Source organism: Leptinotarsa decemlineata, unplaced genomic scaffold (assembly GCF_025532065.1).
Source record: "Leptinotarsa decemlineata unplaced genomic scaffold, Ldec_3_MD MMD2_tig00026316_RagTag_RagTag, whole genome shotgun sequence".
NCBI lineage: Eukaryota > Metazoa > Arthropoda > Insecta > Coleoptera > Chrysomelidae > Leptinotarsa > Leptinotarsa decemlineata.
In genome coordinates, this window is record NW_027412685.1 from 2,269,501 (window position 1) to 2,295,916 (window position 26,416).

Below are 26,416 nucleotides of genomic sequence, written 5' to 3' on the forward strand. Positions count from 1 at the left end.
TTTTAGTACCTTCCAAATAAATTTTCTAAGTCTAATATTCTTCTATATGAAATTGTTTCATTTACATAACTTTCAAATAATGAACTGTAATTATTAGTCTATTTGACTCAATATCGTTTCTGAAATGAATTTCCACTCTCATGCCACATACGGCTTTTTTATAGGCTTGATATCTCGTGAACATTATAATCCTGTTCGAGCATAGTTAGTCAAGTTGGAGGCCATAATCTAGTTGAAATATTTCATAATATAAATGGATTTTTCTAAGCAATATTTTTAACATCCTGTGGATTTTTCAACTAATCTAATGAAATTCCATTTTTTATCAAGTCTTCATGGTTTGGTCACACAACTAATGAAAAAAAGTTTTATCAAAATTTATACAGGCATAAAACCTTATAATAAAGCACTGTCAACAATTCCGGAACGTTGTTTTGATACAAAAGTATTATTGTTAATTACTTTCCTAACTTTTTATTCCATTACCATTATGTAAGAAAATCCTATAGTAACATGTACGACTCCTTTTTTAGTAGAAATTTTTTTCTCATTTTTACCCTTTCAGTTTTTGTAGTGCTGAGTTTTATATTTGATACACGGTTATGAATAATCCACTAATTCACGCCTTTTTCAAGACAAAACACAAGCAATATTGCTTCGAATAGTATTTTGAACATCAGATTTTTCGAAAAAAATATCTGAAGCCTTTTAATTAGTCTGCACAAATATATTTTCAAACCATTGCATCAGAACGTCATTTGATCACAAGGTATATTCCACTGCCTTGTTAATTTAAAAGTGATGAATTATACAAAAATGTTTTGTTTTATATTGACTTTTCTATGATTTTCCCTGCAATATTTGAAATTATTCATTCATTGACACATAGCAATACTTAGACGGAGAGTTCAAGCTCATTACAGAGGTTTATGAAACAGGTGAAAACTTGCAGCTAAGAATTAATAGGAGTTCCGTAATCCTATGGGTAATCTGGGTGCATTAATATCAAAAGACATAAACTTATCCTCACAACTTAGCACAATATATACATTCATAAAAACAACTACAGGGCAAAAAATATCAAAATACGTGCATTTGTCCTAACACCGAGAGAAGGTATATCCCGGGGGATTCTTAAAGGTGGATTACTCCTATAACTTTTTTATTATTGGAGATAGAAAAACGAAATTTAAAAGTTATTTATTATAGTCCAATTTACATTTTTTTATATATTTATATTTACTTGCTTTGCTGTACTACCGGTTTGACCGGAAATGACCCTAACTTTCGATTTTTAAATGAGACATCCGACATATTTTTACATATTTCCATGGAGAAGGACATTTTGAATCGAACCATACTTCACTTGTCAATATTTGACGTATAAAATTATTTTTATTCAAATTTATATTTTTTGATCTAGAATGCCATGGAAAGTGTGAATCGCTTCATTCTTGATCAAGTACCATGGGAAAACTACGACTTTGAGGCTTATGACTTCACAGTCGTTTTAAGAATTATTTCACAGTCACAAATATGAATTTTTCCAGTTAACTTGATTTTTTCAAATGGAAAGGGGGTGTCTCCTCGGATTGTGAAAGATCATTCTCTTACGAATGATTGGATCCCACCCACTTTCACTTCTTTTTTCTGAATAATTGTAAGAAACAATCATACCTTATAACAAATAATACGTATTCGGTATACTTATGCACTAAGAATTGTTATTCTAGTTATCCATGACAAACAATTGAAGCTGTCGCTAGGACTATCTAAACAAATAGTCTAATGAATACGCTGTTACTTTTAAAAATTTATTTGTTGTGTAGTTTATAATTAGATATAGCAAATTATACTAGAAAAGGGAAAATTGACATGTTGCTAATTTACGGAGAAACGAAAAAGAATGCAACTGATGCAGCTCGAATTTATGCTGAGAGGTTCCGTAATCGTCGCCATCCCACTCGGCATTATTTTCCAAAACTGGAAAGAAAAATGCGAAATGAACCAGAAGAAAATGCCAATAACTTCACTGTCAGTGAAGAAAAAGAAGCAGACGTGTTGGGCTATGTTGAAGTGAATTGTACGGCGTCAATTCACCAAATTGTTTCTGAGTGTGATATAAGTTATTCAGCCGTTTGGAGAATTCTTCACAAATATAATTATCGATCATTCTAGTACCAACTACACCAACATCTTTATGATAACGATCACAACCGAAGATTGACTTATTGCAACTGGTTTTTGACTAAATACATAGAAGATGTACGTTTTCCATTTAAAATTATTTATTCAGATAAAACCCGATTCACCAACTTGTTTATGTTCAATAGGAATAATAAAAGATACTGATCTCAAACAAATTTACATCTGATGCAAGGACATTTTCAAGAGCGATTTGGTTTCAATTGCTGGATGGGTATTATCGGAGGAAAACTTTTGGGGCCAATAATTTTCGACGGACAAGTGATTGCGGAAAGATATCTACAATTACTTACAAATAAAATTAATGATTTCATTGAAGATTTGAGAATTCAGTGGCCTGCGAGGTACATTCTTGAGTTGTCATATTTTTACATAGATGTATTTTTTCTGTTTTATATTCTAGATCACGAGATCTTATTCCGCTAGATGTTTCTCTCTGGGAAACAATCAAAAATGAGGTTTACAATACAACATCAGCTACTCATGAAGAACTAGAGCAGGGGTCTCCAAACTACGGCCCGCGGCCAAATCCGGCCCGTCAGTGTCATCAATCCGGCCCGCGACAGCCAATGATTTACTGTCATCAATCTGGCCCGTGACAGCCAATGATTACCTAATTGTTGTTGCTGTGATAAATTGAAGAAGAAAACACAGAATGATAATTATTCGGTTTTATTTACTTGCAAGGTAAAACTCAACGACAGAAATGATGACAAGGAAAACTTAACTCAAGTATCTAAGTTTAAACATATTAATAACTAACGAATAATTGAAATGAATCACAGTAAAACAAAAAAACTAATGAGATTTATGTAATTGTGATTTTCCACCGACAATACTTTGTAGTAGTGGATCAATTTTACTTGTACCGATTATCAAAAGAGATTTAAGATGCTCATCGGTTAATTGAGATCTGTAAACATTCTTTGTGTACTTCATCTTGGAAAACGATTTCTCACACAAGTAAGTAGTACCAAAAACAGAAAACAACCCACGAGAAAATTTATGCAAATTATCAAATTGTTCCAGTGGAAGACTCTTATAAAATTCCTATACAAAGATGAATTTTGATATTTGTTCTTAAGCATATCACTGCACCGTAAATCAATAATTTCCATTTGGACTTCCGGAGCCAGGGTTTCAATATCAGAATCAAAAGGATTTTGAAAAAGCTTAATTTCATTCGCAATGACATCAAAATCTGAAAATCGAGTATCAAAATTTATCTTCAAAGCACTCAAAGTTTCGATTGCAAAATTGACGGGAAATTCAGTCTCTGTAGTGTGGCTGAATATTTCACATGTTTCAAAATGTGTGAAACATTTTTTACGTAATTGCGATTGAAATGGTGTTATTTTCTGCCTGAAGGATTTGATATTGGTTTATAAATAAGGGAGAAGCTGATATTCTCCTTGCAATCTCAAATTCAGTTCGTTCATATGATTTGTCAAATCGACATAGAAGGCTTACTTCCACATCCATTCACTATTTTCTAAATCGGCAAAAAGGGCGCTGCTTCTCATTTAAAAAATTTTGATCTCTGCTCGAAGTTCAAAAAAGCGCTTAAGGACTTTTCCGCAACTAAGCCAGCGTACGGCAGTATGATATGGTAAATCATTTTCTCCAATCTGTCGAATGAACTCGCGGAATTGTCGGTGATTCAGCCCAGTGAATCTGATGAAGTTAACAACTGATGTGACTGGTTTTAGAACTTCAGACATATCCAATCATTTTCGGCACAAGGACTGTTGATGAATGATACAATGTAAGACTAATGGTTTTGAACCACCATCATTTTCTACAGCCTTAGACACAAGTGCAACCACTCCTTTATTTTTACCATACATATTTTTGCCTCCATCAGTTGTTATAGATTTCAAATTTCTTCATCGAAGGTTCTTTTTATTAATGGCATTTTCAACTCCCTTAAAAATATCTGCTCCAGTTGTCATGCCGTGAATACTATCAATATCAAGAAGTTCTTCATACACTTCGTAGCTTTTATCTACTCCGCGAATAAAAATCAACACCTGAGCAGTATCTGACACATCCGTTGACTCATCCAATGCTAAAGAAAACCACTCATGATGTCCATTCTTGTCAGACAGTTGAGATGATATATTTTCTGCGATGTCTTGCATCCTCCGAGCCACGGTGTTTGCTGACTAACTGACACTTTTGAATAAATTTACTTTTTCGGGGCATATTTCTTCGGCTACTGTAATCAAGCATTCTTTTATCATTTCTCCATCGGTGAATGGTTTGCCACGTTTTCCGATTTCAAGAGCCACACGAAAGCTGGTGCGAGTTGCAGACTCTTGTTCAGTATTCGCTTTGGCAAACAAAGATTGCTGCGATTTGAGTCCGCGTTTCAAAGCTTCAAATTTTTCCTTCCGCAAACTTCCTGTATACTTGGAGTAACTTTGAAGATGTTTCGATTCAGTGTCGTTTAATCTTATAGTCTTTGAGAACAGTTATGGTTTCATTAGAAATTAAACATAGCGCCTTATTACTGGACTCAATTACAAAATACTGAAAGCTCCATTTTTCTTGGACCGTTCTGCATTCACTGTCGATTTTTTGCTTCTTTTCCATACTAAGAAATCACACATAAAAACAAGTCAAATCAAAATACTTTTTTTGACGGGTATTACTTTATTTCACAATAGACAGTTTCGCTTCCTTAGCCTTTCCTACGCAGACTAATTCGCAGTTGCGCCGCTAGCCTTTTTATATGCAGTTATTACTGCCATCTCGAGGTGATCGGAATACACTAGCTAGAACCAGAAATTTCTCGAACCAACGCGGTAATTCCAAATATTTAATTGCGCCAAATGCCACCAAGCGGGTAGCTGAAAAAGATAGTACATAGTACCACTACTCGCCACTACATGTCGTTAAGTGTCACAATACACAATAATAATTGAAATGCAAAAAAAGCGTAAGTTTGCTTAGGTCACGCACTTTGCGACTATCCTAGTCTAGAAATATAGTCAAGGGCAGAAATTGGCCCTTGGAACAAACTGAAAAAATCATTATGGCACGAAGGCTTCAAAGTTTGGAGACCCCTGAACTAGAACATAAAAGTAAGAGTGGCATTCGAGAACATCACTGAGGAACAGCTAATCAATGTGATGCGCGCAACAATTGAAAAAGTTCAACTTTGCTTTGATCAAGGAGGAGGCCATTTCAAAAATGTATAACCTTAATGGACTAATTTGGGACTTTCTTGCAATTATCCAGAAAAATAGAGAAAATAATACATACAGTTGTATGTAGTCCGACACTTTACAGTCCGACACGTTCGGTAGTCCGACGCTGCGCCGTATGAGTCTTCGGTTTTACCTAAACCTGTAAAACCAATTCATGTTGTATTATGATTTCAATATTGAATATATTTCTCTTCTTTTGTGAAAACTAAAGCCTGACTCCATGAATATTTTGAATCTTTTCTAGTCAAATGTTACATAAAAAGCCATCGTTAACTAGATTTCCAAATTTATGCATTGCAAAATCAATTGAATGGAGCCAATCTTTGGTAATTCGACATTTTTGGTAATCCGACACCCCGCGGTCCCGTAGTGTCGGACTATCGCGAGTCAACTGTATACGCAATAACGTTAAGGCCCATTTCTGGATGAATAGGTACGTGAAAAAACAAAATTGTGAAATTTGGGACAACACTCATCCACAGGAGATCCAAGAGCGTCCAATATATCCCAAAAAAGTGACTGTTTGATGTGGATTTTGGGCTGGCGGCGTCATCGGTCCATATTCCTTTGAGAACAACGTTAGGCAGGCCATCACTGTCAACGGCGAGCACTATACACACAGCTTATGCCACATTTGATATTCTGCACGAGCGATTTGAGGGCATGGTAATCTCACGTGGAGATGATGTGAATTGGCTACCAAGATCGTTGTGGGGTTTTTATAAGCCGCAGATGTTTGCGAATAAGCCACAAACCACAGCGGTCCTCAAAGCCAACTTAACCCATGCGATTGGTCAAGTTCTGCCCGATTTATGTGCTAGAGTCATGGAAAATTGGACGTTTTGGATACGCTCCACCCAGGGAAGCCGTGGCGGACATTTGAACCATGTTATATTCCACACATAACGGCATCAATAGGTCTTTCAAACGAATAAAAAACGTCGATATCTCACATAAACTTTGTTTTATTTAAATTCAAAGATAGGAAGCGTCTAATGAAAGACTCTTTATTTCAGGCACTTTACCATAATGATCATAACCCAACTCTTGAATAACCCACATATTTCTCACAGTATTAATAAAAAATGGCCGTGAAGCGAACCTAATTTTATTTTGAGTAATTCCGATTATCCAATAAAAAAAGTTGGCAAGCCTCATTTCCTCTGTTATTATTGTTACTGGAATGGGACAAAACATAAACAACTCCAGTCAACCGAATAGTTTGATGACAAACTCAAAAATTTACGCTGCATACGTCGAGCGCACATTGTAGAAATTCTGAGGTCGAACATCGATACAAATATTTCAAATCAAGTTGGTATATAAATGACGTACGAGTTCCTTACATCAGTGTATCGCCACCTCTCCGATTATTAGTTTACTAATCAAGACCGGAAGTACCGCTGAAATCGCTTCTGAAAATAATAATCAATTTGGTGAAGAGTTATTGACTGTGTTTCGTTGTGTTTTGGTTTGTGGTCTTGTGTTTACGTGAAAATTCGATATGGAAAAAGAAACCAAGAAAAATAATCAACTGGAGATGAATCAGATACAGACAGAAAAACAAGATAACCAGGTGGTTGCCGAAGAAAAAAGCCATGGTATGCACTGATTTTTTTAAAACAGTCCACCCTAATTTATCCGAAAGTCAAAAAATAAAGTACGAAGGCGTACGAGGGTCACAAATTATTTTGAAAAGAAAAACAGTAATTCCAAGCAATAAATATTACAAAAAAATGTCGAGACTGAAGTCGGTAGGTACTTGACAAAAATTATAAGAAAATTTCGTCTTTGAACTTGTAATTTGAAAATAATTGAAAACCAATTTTGGTCAGATCGAAAATGAACCCGAGTCAAAAATGAGACCCAGTTATTTGTTTGTAGCCTAGTTGACAAGTTGAAAATGGTGAAAAATAGAGATAATGATCCGGAATGATATTAGGAAAATATGCTGAAACCGTTTTATAGCACATAAAAATTTGCAAAAGTTAAAATGTAAAAAAAGGTATTGAGGTTTCTGCAAATATTCTGAAAGCAATAGAAAATCAATATATTGAAAAAACTCAAAGATGGGAAAATTTCCAATGAAAGGTCCGACATCCCAAAACTCTATCTATGTTATTTATAATTTTATTTTAACGCCGAAAATAGGCCCCCACTGGTGAATTTGGGGATGACAATGCGGCATCTAAAGGGAGTACGTCACGAAAAATAGTTTTTTTTCAAATATTAATTCGAAAATTCATGAAAATTACGGTGTATTCTTCTGAATACTACAAAAAATGGATTCTTGTTGGAAAACAATCTTGAAGTGATTTTTTTAAGGCTAGGTAATCATTAATAAACAATATTTTACCTGACTTGCCTCTCCATTGAAGACCACAGAAAAAGTTTGAATGATTTCCCTAAGAAAATTCGCTTCCTGGAGCTTTTTTGTCAGTGTAATTATTGAGATAACGTTATAAAAGTTTAATGAAATCGAATATTTTGGTAATTATATTTTTTGAATTTTTCATAATAACAGAAATAAATAATCGATCTATTATTATATTTTTTTGTATCCATCAAAATATTTCTGTTTTTGTATCAAATAAAGACTTTCGTTTAGTCGAACAAAACAATTTTGGCGCCATTTGTTCTTGAATTGTTTTTGAATAAATAGACTAAGTGAGTAATTTAAGAAATTTCCTTCTTGTTATTTTGTTGTCTTTATAACATAATGATTTTCAGAATAGAACATTTCGATGATTTATGGTCGTTAAAATTAGTTAAGAAATGTTTTCTATTCCAAAAATCATAATTGACATTCCTCTACAAATTAACAAGTAGAATTTTTTCAAATAATTTCATTGTTCAATCCCAACCGCGATATATTATTTTCTTTCAAACTGCTAACAATTACAAAACAATCATATATTTCAAACTTTCGAAAAAATTTGTTTTGAATTTTTTATTGTACTTTAAGAAATGATGTGCTAAAAAAGTTGCATGAACCACACGATTTGTAAACTAAAAAATATATATACCTACCTTTGAAATCATTGCAGACATGATAATAAACATTATACTTTCGTAGATAATTGATAGATCTTTCAAATCTTCAACAAATTTATTACTATTATAATCAATTGTTATTTGTATTTGTTTATTAAAATAACAGACATTTTTGACGTTTTTCGCACTTTTTTAATTCCAGCATGATAAATAACGTTTATAAACAATTATTGAACAAATGGCGCTGAAACTTTACCGAATCTCTTTATTTATTACAAAAACGGGACAATAATGACGAATAAAAAATATAACATTACGTCGATTAATAATTTCTTGTTAATATAAAAAAATCATAATAAACATAATATTACCATTTTTCAAACTTTCATTACGTCTCATTTTGTACACTGATAAAAAGAGCTCCACGAAGCAAACATTTTTTGTGGTCTTCCATGAAGACACAAGTCGAGTAAAATATTGTTAACTAATGATAATCTAACTAATAACAAAGAGAATCAAATTTTTATCGTATCCAAAATACACCCCAATTTTTATAAATGTTTGAATTAATATCAAATAGTTAAAGCAATATTTTTTTGTACTTAAAAATGATTGTACCACATTTTTCTACATATTATTCTGAATCGACCATCATCACAATTTTTCACCTTTTTCAACTTGTGAACAAAACTAGTATAGGCCATTTGAAGGAACATGAAATTATTCTTCAAACGGTATAATATAATAATTGATCATTTCCTTCAAAGTAGTAGCGTTACAGCCTAGACTTAGAGTAAGACGTCATGAAATATTTTCGAACATTTTGAGTAGTGAGAACAAAAACAGGTTTCCATAAAAATCAATAATTGAAATTTTTCACAACCTCTCTTAGTTTTTCAAATCCTTACATTTAACGGCTCAAAGGTCTATTGTAATGAACTCTGTATGGTTAAATATGCTGATTTTTCTGGCCATTCAATAAGTTACGGTCTTCTAGTCCATCGATTAAAAAATATTTCTGTTAGAAATTCTGTAATCAGGTATATCACAATCTTCTACATAGGTGGCGATAGTCTTATTGTATTCACTGTTTCATCAGCTAGTATTGACCTTTAAAAGAAAGCTGTTGAAATTCCATGATTTCTACTAATTGATTTGTGAGTTATTGTGCTGAAAGTGACACTGATTTTATTATTTTCAAAACAATGGTTCAAAAACAATTTCGTGTTTTATTTTTACACTGCTTTTTGATGAGAAAAAATACCGTTTAAGCGAAGCAATGGCTTCAAAAGTTTTATAAGGACTCTGCTCTATCAGAAACAACAATTGAGCGTTGGTTTGCTGATTTCAAAATTGGTCGTAGAGACACTGATGATGAAGAACGGAGTTGACGTCCAAATGATGCAGTAACACATGAAAAAAATCCACAAAATAGTAAAGACATTGCAAAGATATCAAAAGAACGTGTTGGCTCCATATTGCATGAGCATTTGACTATGAGAAAGCTCTGTTCAAAGTGGATGCTGCGAGAGCTCACTGCTGACCAAAAAAAAAACGTCTTGATAATTCTGAGCAGTGTTTGGTCATGTTTAAACATAACAAACCGGAATTTTTGCGTCGATATGTGACAATGAATGAAACATGGATCCATCACTTCACTCCGGAATCAAAACGTTCGTCATCTGAGTGGATAGCAACTGGTAAACCTCGTCCAAAGCGCCCGAAAGCACAACAATCGGCTGGAAAGGTTATGACCCTGGTATTTTTGGATGTGCGTGGTGTAATATTCATCGACTATCTTGAGAAAGAAAAATACCATCAACAATGAATATTATAAAGTGTTATTCTAGTGTTTAAACACCGAAATTGCGAAAAAAAACACATTCGAAGAAAAAGGAAGTGCACAGTGTCACAAATCAATGAAAACGATAGCAAAATTGCATGAAATGGGCTTCGAATTGCTCTCGTATATACCATATTTGACAGGTTTGGCTCCCAGCGACTACTGGCTATTCGCAGACCTCAAAATAGGCTCACCGGTAGGTGATTTCGCTCAAATGAAGAGGTTATTTCTGGAACTGAGGCCTATATTGAGGCAAAAGATAAATCGTTCTACAATAGTGGCATCGAAATGTTAGAGCTGCGCTAAAATGATTGTGTGGCTCTTGACAAAAAAAAACGCGTATTCTTTCTTAGGTCCGGGATTATTCAGCCCAGGTAATAGATAATGTTTGCACTTTTGGAAAGGTATTTAATTATTTGTTCCCATGTCTGATCTTAGGTTTAGATCATACACGCCGATATCGTGAAATTTGTTTTCAATACTACTCCCGTTTATCGGTGGGTAGTTTAGGTGAATCTTATTGAAGAAAATAATAACATATTCAAACTTCCAATTCCCAAACCAATGGAATTGTCTTTTGACATAATTTATGAACAAGTTAAAATTCTTTCACAACACGTCTGTTCGAATACTTACACTTTTATTGAATACATTTTCATGAATATCTCTACTAATTATCAACTAATATTGATAAACTCTTTTACGGAATTCTGCGAAGTATTCATTATTGAAAAGTATTTCAATCGAGTAGATATGGTTTTTTATCATTTAAATTTTTCAAGTCAATGTTGGTAACCCATATGGAATAGGTGGAGGGGTGGGGCTGAAATATTTTTGTCAACAATTCAATAGAATTTATCTTTTACTTTTTGTTGAGCACTATATGCGACATTATACAGATAAGTAAACTTTCAAACACTAATGGTTATATTATGAAGAAGTACTAGAGATCAATTTGTGAAATTTTCGACTAGTAATATATGAAAACCATATTTGTGTCACTTCATTACGTGAATAAAATGTATTTCTAACTATAGAATTGTTCATGTATTATTGACTTTTTTCATATTCCTTTCACAATTTGAAAAAAAAAGAACATTAAACAGGTGGAGATATATTTTGCTACATAATCACAGATGACAAAAAGTCAATGTATGAGATACTATTTAGGAAATTTAAAATTTGGATTAACGGTATATCAGTTCATTCGAACCGAAATTTCTATTTGAAAATTAAATGGAAACCTATTTTTTCGAAAACGAACCCAAATAAAAAATTTCAACATTCGTAAGATTATGAATTTTTAGCGGTATACAATAATTGATTATTTCGCTTTAAATTATTGGCATGAGAGCCTTTTTCTCAAAATGACGGCACTATATTGCCATGAGATATCTTCAATAATCCTGAGTAGTAAGAACAAGAAACAGGTTCAAATAAAAATTCAATAATTGAAATTTTCCTGATTCATCTCTTGAATATTAATAGAAACTGGTATTTTTCAAATTTTAACCTTGAAGTTCCTGTATTACAAAAAAAATGTGGCGAAATACTATGTGGCTTCTTTTTCTATGACAGTGAAGAAGTGAAAGTTTCAAAGTTTTCTTGTGAAGTCCTATGTAGTTATTATCGAAAATAGAAAAATGCATTTTCTCATTCACACTGAAAAGTCAACACAGAGTAAAGAAATATTTCTTACTATGGAGATTTTCTAAATAAATGAAGTGAAAATTGCAATTTGAAAAATAAATGAGTTTGTGAACTGACGAAAAATTTTAATTTTCCATCTTCTGTTTTCCTCTATATCAAGTTATTTGGTAGATGATATGCCGCTGAATTTGGAGATAATGGTTTGTACGCCGCCTATTTGAAAGAAAACTGCCATGTGTAATACCGTTGAAAAGAAAGTTCTATATTCCTTCAAATAAATGTTTTACAAATATATAGGATTCTATTAGGTATTTTTGACTTGTGGTCATTTCCAGTTGAACTGAAATTCGTTTTCAATTATTTTTTCATTATAAAAATCCGCTCCAGTGAACTATACTTTCGTTTAGAATTTCAAAATTGTTACCTCACGAACAAATGAATGACAGAATATTTTCATTGTCATCCGGTTTACTTTTGTCTCGAAGTAAAATATATCTCCCGATAACTTGTCCGATTTTCATGTATGAAAATTATTAATTTATATTTCATTAGTCATTATTTTGATAACGAAAATAGACTTATATATTCGGAATGTCAAATAGTGAATACTGTTTAGACATTCTTTCAATGTGTAGAATTCAATTTTAATTCAATTTTGGAATATCTCATTTCAGAGAAGGGTTCTTATCATTTGAGTGGTAATATCTGCCGCAGTAGCACACGAAACGTTTAGTACTTCGAGTTCCATTCGACCACGGGACACGGGACCCGCATTTTATCGTAACTTCGTTCTTATATTAACCTTCATTTTTATATTAATCTTCCTAGTTTGTTCATGCAGTGTCTCATCATGGTAAACTATAGGATATTCACGTTAAGAAGAAAATGACTTCACCAGATGACAAGTCACGGCATTGTCAAGATGTGCACTATTTCAAACTTTCATTTTTTTTTGAACTGTTGATTTGTTTTATTGCCATCAAACTTACTCACCAAACTTGTTGAGACTGTTTCATAATGCTTTAGGCATATTGAATATACGCAGGTCTTATAAAAAAAATTATTAGTTCTGAAAAGAAAAGAAAGACTGACAGTTTTCGAGTTTTTTTTCAATTCAGCAATGAAATTTTACTAGTTTCATTGCTACTGAACGCATTTCATTGTGAATTTTAACATTGTCATGTTGGATATACACAATTATCAAAATAACGTCATTCTCTTCTTAGCGTGAATATCCTATATAAAGTTTTTTCACCTGTTGAAAAATATACAAACAAATACACTCCATTTCTTTCCATAAAAATTACTTTCATTAAATATATCCTTCCAAACTTCATGCCTTATGACCGAATACGATCTTGCAATAAATGAAATTGGTAAAATTTTTTTCTGTTTCTTCACTGTAACAATGGGACAGGACAAAATACAAACATCTCCATTCGACCGAATAATTGGCTGACTATCCCACTGCAAATTTTACGATGCATACGTTAGGGCGCCCATTTGAAAGGCATTCAAAATCAAATTAGTCTATAAGTGACTTCCTGTCATTGAGGTACGACTATATGCCAACTTTCAATGAAATAATGAAAAACTAGTTAACTGCTTTGTTTGAAACTCAGTATGAAAAAGCGAATGAAAACTAAAAAAACATTGAATGCAGTGTTATGAAATCAATTTATTTATAAATACTGTGTTATCTATATTAAAACTAATGGAGAAAATGGACATAACTGAAATTACTTCAAGAAACTCGAGAACTACATACATGACGTCAAGAAATTTCTCGAAAATATACTAGGTATACTGTACAGTAGTTTGCAAAATCATTTTCGCCGTTTGTGGAAATGATTCTCAGTGTTCTAGAAACTGAATTTAGGGAAAGAAGGTTCATTGGGTTGGATATGAGTGAAAGTGATCACTATAATTTTTTTACAACATTCTATTCAGGTTCACAAGCACAGAACGGATAACCAAAATAATATTAGAACGTTACCCACAAATTCTTCAGCAGACATTCCACTTGTTAAATTGTTTATACTCAAAGGACAGTAACTTTAATTTCCATTTACATTTTTGACGGCTTTCAAGGGTAATTCATCAAAAATCTATTGTCACACATTCATTTTGGGTAGTGAATAAAGTTTGTTGAATAACTTAGTTTTGAATATACAGTGTCTCACATTAGAACTTGTAAAATACTAACGAGCCGTCCCGACTCTGCATGAGATGCAAAGCATGCATGCTTAATTTTTTTACGTCATAGCATAACACTATATCGCATCAGCTTGTTATAATATGATAAAATTTACTCGAAGAAAACTATGTCCACAATAATCAATTTCAATTTTGAAATCTACCTAGAGAAAACACGAAAAATATTACCACCTCGACCTGCTATATGATTCATTACGTAACACTAAACCAACGCATTTCAAACCTTTCCTAATCACGGCAACCTTGTGTAAATTCGAAAAAGATAACCGATTATTTTACGAATTCTAAATGGAGTCTAGAGTCCTTTTGATTTATGAAAAATATGAATGGAATGTTTCATTTTGAATTAATTTGTTACTGATTCGTTTAAAAAAATCTGTTTTTTCGTTAACCAGCTGTCGCACCCTTACGGACGACAACCCTCAAAAGTCGAAACTTGTGCGAGATAAGGACTAACGAGGTCATACCTCTCAACGTGTGATTCCTAACACGGGTTGGACCATAGCAAGTGAAAATTGAGCGTTCAGCCTGGGGCTGAACCAACACGGCGGTCGATTTGAGTGAGTGAATGAAGCATCCACGTCGAACCGACCGGCTACTGTCCACAATATCCACGGTTTTATTAAATTTGCGCTGTCCGTTTGTTTATTTATTTGATTGGGTAATATTTAGTAGTTGAAGTTGGACCCCCCCTTCCTGTTGACAGATTGATCTGGAATTTCGTACACATATTCAGGTTTGATGACAAAACAACTGTATCATTGTAAATCCAAGATGGCCGCGGCTACAGAATGGTGGATTATATATTGTTTCACAACTACCTCAATATGGGTATCAAATGACAGAGCTTGACTGGTAGATTGGTAGTACTCTTTGATAATGATGCAAATTCAAGATGGCCGCAGCTACAAAATGTCGGATTACATATTTTTTCTCAACTACGTCAATATGGGTGTCAAATGACAGGGTTTGACTGGTGAAATAGAGGTACACTTTGAAAAAGATGCAAATTCAATACGGCGGCAGCTACAAAATGGCGGATTAGATATATTTCCACAACTACCTGAATATGGGTATTAATTGACTAGTAGAATAGTAGTACCTACACTTTGAAAACGATGCAAATTCAAGATGGTTGCAGCTACAAAATGAAGGATTACATGTTACCTTATAATACTGAGGCACTAAATGAACCAAACAGAATAATAAGTAAATTTTTTTTTATGTTGATCGGTTTTATTAAAAAAAAGATAATAATGATGTAGATAATGTACCGAAAACTAAAAAATAATTCGGAAGGTCCTAGCTAGCAGTCATTACACCACTGTCCTCAGCAACCTACGGTATTGATCCGATAAAAAAACAGTTACCTAGGCATCAATTCCAACAGGCTAACGAAATCAACATGCTATTGTATAGCGAACCACGTAATACGATTTTTAAAACTGTTCAGTGAAAAGCTTCCGATAAAGGGATAGGTACTTGACTACATTCTGGATTTTCATCAAGTATCGGCTAATTCCATCACGAAATGGAAATTTCATCAGGTACCTGATTCAGTATTTCAAACCAATAGGTACAAATTGAAAAGTCCAAAGGAAATGGATTTTCAAAACAGAATATATTATTGATTAGGTACTTGAATTCTATACAATTTCGTATCGAGTTTTGAACCTCTTAAATCCTACTTCAGTGATAATATTAGCGATTTCAATTATTTCGTGAATTATCAATTCTGGAAATTCGCGAAAAATTCAAAGTGGTGTGTAGGCTGATATAATATTTTTCAATGGATTTCACGAATTTCACCTAACATTCTAAAAACCATCAAAATTCGGCACTTAGCGATGCCTGGTAACTGATGTATTTAATTTGATTAGTAATAATATCGCAATAATCTAAATACCTTTTCAATTAGATTTTGTGACAATTTTTTTAAACATTAAGAGTTCATTCTGTAAGCTATCCTTAAAAGATAGACATTTGCCATCACGAACCCTTCTATAGACCTGTAAAAAAATCAAATGTAGTAAATTGTTTCGTTATATTTTATATTTTTGATAAAATATGCTCGTATATATATATATATATATATACATGAAACTTCCTTTTGTTTCACTTCGTCCGTATGAAAACTGATTGAAAATCCGCTCAGTAGTTTTTGAGTATATCGCGTTCAGACAGACAGATCTTGCCAGCACACTTTTGCTCTTTATGTGTGTAGTGATTTCCTCCCTTCAATCTCAAATGTCTGTTGTATTCATTGATTTTTCTTATTCTATAGTGGGTGTATAACTTTCTACAATCTGAAAAGTAAATAAAGCTAAATCAATAGAAAATCTGCGGAAGTGTATGAACATAAACGATTGATCCATGAATTTTGCCTACAAAATTAATTATTAATGGAAAAAACGAAATTTATTCACTCAGCTTTCTTCCGATGGTCGACGTTTCGGAAAATAATGCTTTTCCATTTGCAAAATCCAAAATTCATTGTGAACAACGCCTCAATTACAAACAGGTATATTTCCTTCGATACATGTCCAGATGCCATGTTCGATAATCTACATGTAGGATGGTTATACACCCAAAAAATAGTAACAAACATTGACTCCTTCACCAAAAATGTCTTTTGAAGGGGTATATTTTCAGGAGAGATTTTTGGGAAAGAGAGGTTTTGGCTTTCTAGGAAGCAATCAATTTCAAAAGAAGTAACTCTATAGGTCCATAGATGTGTAGAGCATGCAAAGAATTAACTTTCAGACACAAAATGGAATAAAAAGCCCTCCTGAAACAATTAATTACACGAAAGAAAAATACTTTCCAAACAAATATTTCTATATGAACAATGAATTGTATGCCAAACATTCATTATGGAATTCAATCAGATATCATTCACAGGATTCCTACACAATACAGTATATAAAAAAATAAAATTTCACTTACAGGGAACATTGTCATCTTCAACGGTGGACATCCGATGTTTCGCCGTGAGACACTTGCCTTATCGTATCTCCAGATGGAGAAGTATGAAGCCAAAACCTTTGTATCCGAATGTTTATGAATCAATCATTTCTTCTATATACTACTTGGATTTAACAAAAAAAACAAATCTATATTGTTCGTTTACATTGTAATTTTGGAACATCGTTATGAAAAAAAATTGGGTACACACAGAGAGAGAATTTGAAAGCTCACTGAAATAACTTAGCCTCATATCATTTATGAGGATGAATAACATAATTTTCTCATTTGGTGGTGAATGTTTTTGAATGTATATTGACGACGAAAAAATTTCAATTTGCAACTCAGCATAACAGCGTTTTTTTTCTCTTTTTCTTGGGGGATAACGATATATTTGAGGGGTACACAGTATATTCGAATAAAAATTCGACATGCGAGTATCAAACAGGAAATCACCTAATTTCAAATTATCTACGAGAAGAACTCATTCAGGCCAGTCTCAACTTACTGTAGGTTAATGTTCTGACATCTATCAGAAAACAACTACTCCTCTGGCTAATACCACGAAGGACGTTGGATTATATCCGACATGTGTTAGTGCAGGAGCCTTCACTGAAGTTATTCCTGCACATGCTGTTGGCGTCACAACTGCCGGATTCAATTTTCATTCATTGGAACACACTTGCAGACTGGCTTTAGGCTGTTTGGCTACTCGTTAGTGTAAGGAAACATAAAGTCGATGATTTCCAATAATTGAAAATCGAATTCCTTCAGAGTACCATTCCTCGAACTAGGCTGAAGCGAACGACAAACAATATGTTTGTCATCGCCCCGTCTGCCTGTGAATGAGGTAACCAACCGCATATCCGAATTTGTCCAACTTCCTCATATAAGAAAAAAAAACTGTACATATTGAGCATATTGCAAATTGGCTATAAATCAAATTATCTAGAAGAACAATTCGTTCAGACCAGTCTCAACTTCCTACACTGTAGGTTACTAGACTGACACCTATCAGAAAACAACTACTCCTCACGAAGGGCGTTGGATTATATCCGACAGATACTCTGTCGAACGAATTGTTCTTGTACTCGTAGATAATTTGATTTACAGCCAGTCTTCAAGTATGCCCACCTACTTTATGTACCCCTAATTTCATCCACTTTTCTATTTCTCTTCTCAAAGGAAATATTCCCAATGCAAGTGAATAGAACTTCCTGTTACGAACAAATATGTGATTGTTGAAACATAGACTGGTTTTTTAAAAATTGTTACCGAAATGTACCAGATTCAACAGCTTCATTTCTTGTTTCCTCGATTTTCAAATTGTACACTTTTGGCACTAATTCTCCTGGTAACCCAGTTCCTTTTCTGGTACGTTTTCAAACAATTACGTTATAATTCCCTTCAGTTTAATATATGGTTCACTGTTCTTCATAAATGAAGAGATGAGGTATAATTCGTTCTACAAAATCCCACACAACCTAACTTTCAAAGGAAACAATGTTCAATTTAGTAATTCCTTTAGAATACTTATTTATGAAATTTCATATCATTCTTTGGTAAACGTGTTTGAAAAACATTATGATTACTCATCCTTACGTCCTCGATCACCAAAACAGTACGTCATACAAGGTGATAGAATTATTATTCTCAAAAGTGTCACGTACTTATTCGGCCTTATTGGGGCCAATATTAATGGGCCTTTCTTTCTTTCAAAGGAAACTACCTAGGACTGATATTGCATCGGAGTGTGCATTTTATTGAAATAAAACGGAATAAGGAAGTAACAGTTATCTAAATTTAATTGAAGAATTGGTCATGTATACATCAAGGCATAATTTTTATTGTAGAGAATTGTAGAGAATATGCGTGTTGAGAAAATTGTATTTTGTTTGATTTTTCTTCAGTAGTTTTTTGACAAATAGAAATATTTGGAATATTCGCTTTTCAGTTCCCTTATAATAGTTCAGCTATATGAACCTGGTTCATATACATTTCGTATATGAACCAGTTTGAATAGTTTGCAGTTTATATTACTGGAGGTTGCGTCCTGTTACTGTCACAAGTGAAGGTAATCAGGTGATCGGAATGATATATTTTTTGTTGTTAACTTGTTAATTGTAACTCAAAAAATCATTGGAAATTACTTTAATTTGATAGCAGACATATTATGCAATTTTGACGTCATTTGAACATTCTCTTCCTCTATTTTTCATTGTCGACTGTGTGGAATATCGCTCAGGCAGGATTTTCATGTGTAGTGAATTGAAAATTCAGGATGAATGATCTGTTTTCCTGAAAAATTAAAGTATTCTATAGTCACATCTTGAATTCCATGGTTTTATCGCTTATGAATAACGTTAGTTTTACAGCTAAAAGAAAATAAAACCACTGCATATTTTGGCAAAAGGTTACTTCACAACATTGATTAGATAATATGAATACAAATGAATGAACATACATATGAACATACAGGGGGGCAGTTTGAAAATTCACAAAGGATATATCTGAGAAAACAAATTGAATATTATGAAAACAGCTTCCATAATAGGGAGGGAAAAACAAAGTGATGTAACAGCTTACGTGTTTCCACCTATCTCCTCGCCCCCAGCCACCCCAACTTCATATTCTTATATGGCACCCCTACCTGTGATACCTTATCTGAAAACTCTCCAGAAATACTCTTCAATGTACCCTACAAAGCTACATTCGATGTAGTAAGTTTTGGTTTATTGAATAAATCACTATTTACTTAAATTGAAATTTTATTTTCTATTAATAAATCAAGAAATGTTTGAAAATATCGTAACATCGTAGCATCATAATGTTGAACATTTTACGCCTGTACTTTTTTTGTTTGTTTGCAGCTGAAAAAATTTAACTTGGTTGATAAGTAGAAGTAACAAAAAGGGTTGTTCGAATTTGCATTTTTTATTTTAAGATGGGAAACGATACTTTTATTATTAATACATTTGATTTTTATTTCGAAATGTTTTACATTTCGTGTGCAACACAGCTGAACGTGTGGAAATGATTTTTATTCATGGTAGAGGAGATCAATGTTTGTTGAGAACAAATAAAGTATTTAACCAGATGCACCTGGAGAGAAATGTAGATAAGGGTAGGTTGGGTTAAGTTAGGTTAGGTTAGGTTAGGTTAGGTTAGGTTAGGTTAGGTTAGGTTAGGTTAGGTTAGGTTAAGTTAGGTTAGGTTAGGTTAGGTTAGGTTAGGTCTAAAGTGAGAGGGTCTATTCGAGCCTTTAACGCCACCCGCAAGGGTTTATTGTGACTCACACCTATTCACATTCGACCAAATAAACCCAAATAAATGAAGCTGATTAGCTTGTATGGTGAGTGGTCTTTCAGGTCAGATGGTAAGAGTAAGGCTCTGCCGAACTCTAAAAACCTGATTCGGTCCCCAGCGGGGCAGGCACAAAGTATATACTCTGCTGTTTCATCATTTTCCAAACAGAGGTGACACACACTGTCTTCCGACAGTCCGAGTCTCTACATATCACGATTCAAATGACAGTGACCTGTAAGAAGGTCTGTTAGACATCGTAGTTCATCCCTACTGCAGTCCAACAACTGTTTGGTGTCAAGCTTCGATGGGTGAATAAACGCCTTGGAGTCAGCCAATCCTGGAAGATTCTGCCAGAAGTCCATGAATCTTCGGGCTATCCAGGTGTTCAATGTTTGTTTAGCAAAGCCTGAAGCGATGACAATGACAGGTTCTGGTCCGATGAAGCTGCTTACAGCACCCTCTTTTGCAAAGGAGTCAGCAGCTGCATTGCCTTCCAGGCCAGTATGGCCAGAAATCCAGACCAGAGACAATCTATTAAGTCTTCCTATCGGCAATTTGCTACCAATTTAGAGGTTGCTTGGTAGGAGCCAAGAGCTTCTAACGCCGCTTGACTGTCCGAGAATATTTTTATTGACTTGTGTATGAGGTTGGATTCATCCAATTTCGCCGCACATAATTCAATAGCGTAAATTTCCGCTTGAAATACAGTCACATAAGTTCCTAGACAGGTAGGAGAGAAATGTAAGTCACGTGTACATTCGCCAACTACTAGCAAAATACTGTCACAAATAAAAAAAAGGGACCAACCAAGATTACTGAACGAAGCAATGCAAATTGGAGTACTCGAACAGTTTACAAGGAATCATACTTTATCTACTCGTCAGGCAGCTACAGCAACCGGATTATTCCGCGATTTTGTAAGAAAAAACTTCAATTACATACATTTCATCCATATTAAATGCAAATTCTTCAAGAACTTGGTGACGATGACCCCGACAGAAGAATTGAATTCTGTTAAATTATAACAGCTAGAATTATCGCAGAACCTTGGCTCGTCAAAAATATTTGCATAATTGATGAGTAGTGCACTTGAACAAAACTGTCGTTACTGAAGTGACGAGAACCTACGACTATTTAGAGAAGTGCATTTGCAAAACCCTCAAAAAGTTGTTGTTTGGGCTGGTATATTGGGAGATGCAATCATTGGTCCATTATTTATAGAAGGAAATTTAAATGGCGAAATATATGCTCACATGTTAGAAATATCTATCGAATCTCGGATAGATCATGAATTAGAGAATTGAAGAGATATAAACAAACAGTTTGGAAGAAGGGGTCCTATTGAATGGGCTCCTAGATCCCCGGACCTATCTCCTCTCGACTTCTTCCTCTAGGGCAATCTGAAATATGTTCTTTTTCTAACGCAACCTGACTCAATAGAGCAACTGAAGGAAAGAATAATCCAGGAATACTGAGCTATTTCCAGAAAAACATTTGCCAATGTACATGCCAGTTCGAAAATGGACTTGAAAAGAATGGAAATCATTTTGGAATTTTTTTTAATTATTAATAGAAAATGGAATTTTAGTTTAAATAAATAGTGTTTTATATAATAAACCAAAAACTATTGAATCGAGTGAAGCTTTGTGAGGTACCATTCATGAGCATTTTTTGAAATCTCTCAGATAAGGAATTACAAGTAGGAGGTTGCCATTCAAGACTATGAAGTTGGGGTAGATGGGGTCGAGGGGGTGGGTGAAAGCAAGTTAGCTAATACATTATTTTGTTTTTCTCTCCCTATCATGGAAGTTTTTTGCAGCGATTTCTTATATTTCATTTAGTTGCTCAGATATAGCCAGAAACTAATGGCTAGGTAAGACAGTAAACTTTCAGTATATTTCAGTACATTTTCACACAATGAAATATTGTTTTTGCTTCTTGTATCGTTAAGCATGTCAATGCACAATTATGAAACCCAAGAAACTCTTGCGTTTTAAATTTTTTGCGGTTACGTACCGTATACATTTGATTTGAGTCAATATTGTATGACATGTGATGTTTTGAGGTGAAACTCCCTTATTTGCAGACAATTTCAAACTCTTTTGTTTTTTGATCCGTTTATTGTTGAAATATTGATCTGTAATGTGGAGTTTGTATTACATATTGTACAAAATGTTGCTCTTGAAGGAGTTCTGAATAAATTTTTAAGAGCCTGTGCTTGGGTTGTTTCTAGGAGAATATAATAATAATAATAATAATATCGTTCATTATCCATAAAAATACATTTATACATAAAAGGAAAAGGGTTAGCCGAAGGCTATCTTCCACCCTTCCCAAAAATTATACAGTAAATATAAAAAAATAATTATAAACCTACTTATTTAGTATCATAACAATGATAGAGACATCATCTAGTTGCTAATAACTCTTATTTTTCTTAACATTTTTTTGGTCAATTTAACAATTTTATTGCACTACCGTACATTGAATTTTAAATATTTCAAATTAGCACTGAGCAGTAAGCATCTGTGATTTTATTTCTTTCTTAAATTGATGAATATTATGATTTTAAAGGGGTAAAATTTCATTCAGATAGGAAGGCGCTATATAAGAAAAACATCCTTGAAATTTGGAAGTACGGTGTCTAGGTATGTTGAATGAGTTAATTTTCAAATTTGATATGTATGTCAGAATGCCTGCTTAGTAAACTATATATATAACTAGTACTATGTTGCTGTATCGCTGCTGTTTTCAATGTTTTGACAGAATCAGAATCAACCAACTTAGGCGTGCACAGCGTTATAAAACAGTGCTTTCAAAAATTGTTCTACAGCGCCATCTAGTGGCGAGTTACAGAAAAATGTATAGCCTAAAAACCTTCTCTATGAAAAATTACTTATACATGTCAAGTTTCATCTCGATCGGTTGAGCGATGTAGAAGTTTATCACTTACCAACCAACCAACCAACAAACATCCATTTTTATATATAAGACTAGGTGTCTTAGTTTGAAGCAACTCAAACAAAAATATTTTTATCAAATATTGGACTCTGTACCTCATATTCAGCTCCTTCATTTTTAACAAAAATGGGGTGACTTGTTCACCATATGGTATACAGCATAACGAATCGCATTCAGGCATTTTGTATACGTTGTAACTTCTGTTTGTTATATTGCGGCAAAACATTGTAATACACCGAACAACAATATTCGATATGAGGGTAAATAAGAGTTTTAACTAACCTGAGTTTCATTTCTTCTGATAACTGATACTTGAATTTATATAGCGATTTGAGTTTGAAGAATGATACTTTGAAAATGTTTGTCACATTTATGTTCATGAAAAGACAAAGAGCTATCTATGGTTACGCCAAGATTTTTAGCACTGTCTACCCAGTCAATGTCTGCGTTATCGAGAGTGAGCCTAAAATTACACTGAGTTTCTACTATTTGTCTTTGAGACCCTATGCATAAGGCCGAAGTTTTATTTGGATTGATTTTCAGTCCATGATTCTTCGAGTATAGGAATGTTTTGTGCAAATCTGTGTTTATATTGGCCACGCAACTTTCTGTATCGGTGTTATGAGAAGACAAATATAGCTGTATATCATCTGCGTATAAATGTACTTGACAATGTGATAAGAAAATGGGGTAAAAAAAATAAACACTGAAAACATCTAGGGTCCTGAAATACTTCCCTGCGGTACACCTGAGACTGTTTCTTTTAGGGATGACCATGAGTAATCATCTAGTTTGACCCTCTGTGATCGGCCTGTGAGAAATCTGGTCACCTATTTAAGATAAATGATAAATTAACTAAATCGAAAGCTTTACTTTGATCAAGCAGTACTGAAGTGGTGACTTATGAATATGAATATTCTCGAAATCTCAACAATCGAAATTTGCATGCTTTGAAAAAAAAATAAATGATCCGAGATTTTCACTTTCTCAAAAACTCAATGCAACAAGGTTGAATGACTAAAATTTCCATTGTTAAGTTGTTCTTAATCAGAGAAATGTACTAGTATACCTATAGCCTAATAACAAATGAAACATGCAAGCAACAACCAGAAGAGAAAAATAAAAAATAAAAAAATTCAATTATTAATACGAGCTGAAAATTAATATTAAAATTATTAATATTTAAATTTTTTCATTTTTTTGGTTGTTGCTTGTATGTTATTTCTTTGTAATTCTCAGTTTTTTGTTTATTAAAAATTGTTATTTTTCGGTTACTCTTTTTAATTTTTTACAGATTCTTTCTGGGATTTCAAATCAATTTATATAATAATAAACAATGAAAGTGCGAACTGATGAAATACACAACGAATCATTGTCAACCACCTTCAGCAAACGAATAAATAATAAAATGACTATAAAAAATTCAGACGCGGTTACTGATAGCAGTCCGCATGGTCACCCTGTATATTTTCCTGTTATAAATGTTATATAGACAATCTTTTAACGTGGCATTTTCGTTTGTGCAAATAATTGAAAGTCTCAATGGATTTGATAAAACTGACGGATCTCAACTTATCAAGAGGATGTAATAAAAATGTATAATCTGAGAGATGAAATATAACAATACATTTTCTTCAAAAATTTGAAAACATCTGCAACAATCAAAAAGAATGAAGTAGTCAAAGTTTGCATGATAAATATTATGATACATAACGATAACAACAATTCAAATATCTCCTTTCTTTTCAAAGAACCAGATACAGAAAAGCAATTGAACTTTATAGTTCTTTATCTCGACAGTTTATCGTTTTCTACTTCATATGAATTTTTATTGCACAAGAAACAATACATTATTTGAGTATCCTTTGTTTAGATTGTTAAACAAAATCACAATGAGCGCGCGTATAAAGTATGTATATACTGGAAAATTGAATATGTTCTCGTTTCGAATTTCATTGACAGACAAAGAACATCTGTAAGATCAATCTTCAGCAATCTTCAATTGAGTATTTATTTTTTAAGGTATTTTTGACAATACTCATCATGGTGGTAAACAATTATGAAAAATTATCAAACAAACTAGAATAAAATCCTGTCTGAAGTACAGTTACTTCAATGATTTTTCTAGTATTTTTTCAGATTTTCAAATATGTTGGTAGATGAACGTATCTGCAAGAATATAAAGGCGCCTGACCATTTGTAACAAATGTCCTGTAATATAACCGTAAACGTGTTACGTTACGGATAGTGGATACATTAACCGTGAATACTTTGAAAATTTATAACCGTTACAAACCAAACCACCAATTATCGGTTTTTAGCCGTCTCATCAGACATATGGGGGTGTCAATTTGAAAACGTACCATCCTCTATATTTCGGCCTCCAAAGGAAATCTAAAAATATACAAAAACTCGGCGATTTTATATTCAACGGGAGCTTTCTGCAACCTCTGTGTGATCCAGCAAAACTCCTCACGATGTTCTGCATTGCAATAATGCCTACCGAGATGATTTTCGATATTGTTTGTGAAATTGTTTTTAAGAGAAACTATGCCAATATCCAGTCAGTTAAGATCGTTTTCAGCACGATTGAACAGAAGTAAAGAACAACAAGCTTAATACAATGACTACTCAAAAGCTTCAACCTTTCACCATTGGTTTCATGATTTTCAATCCAAAATGCAGCAATCGTGAGATATTTATATTCAAAACTCAGGAGCAACTTCATATTCTCAAAGAGAAGAAGATTGGAAAAAAATTTAAAGTCGTCTCTATAACTTAGATAAAACATGACTTACCCAAATTTGTCATAAAACTAGAAAAAATTCTATAACGGAAATCAAATCAGTCATATATTCACATTCAAATTCAAACAGTGAACAAAAACTTTCAGGAAACTTGATTATAGTGTACAAAAATAATAGTAATTTGGAAATTATGATGGTGAAATCATGGCATTCCCATTGGAAGAAAACAAATCTGTGAATAAACATTACTGCTATTCTAGAACTTACCAAAACACCAAAGTCTGGTAATATTCTATTTCCTGATTACGCTTGTCATT

The 26,416-nt window shown here is 33.3% G+C and overlaps 1 protein-coding gene across 1 annotated transcript in view; it reads left to right on the forward strand.

Moving 5' to 3' along the window:
- Positions 1 to 6,785: 6,785 nt before the first annotated feature.
- Positions 6,786 to 26,416, forward strand: part of LOC111510970 (putative inorganic phosphate cotransporter) — a 99,737-nt gene continuing 80,106 nt past the window's right edge. Inside the window, exon 1 of the mRNA XM_023166949.2 lies at positions 6,786 to 7,018. Within this exon, the coding sequence (XP_023022717.2) occupies positions 6,922 to 7,018 (97 nt within the window). The 5' untranslated portion in view covers positions 6,786 to 6,921. The remainder of the gene's footprint in view (positions 7,019 to 26,416) is intronic.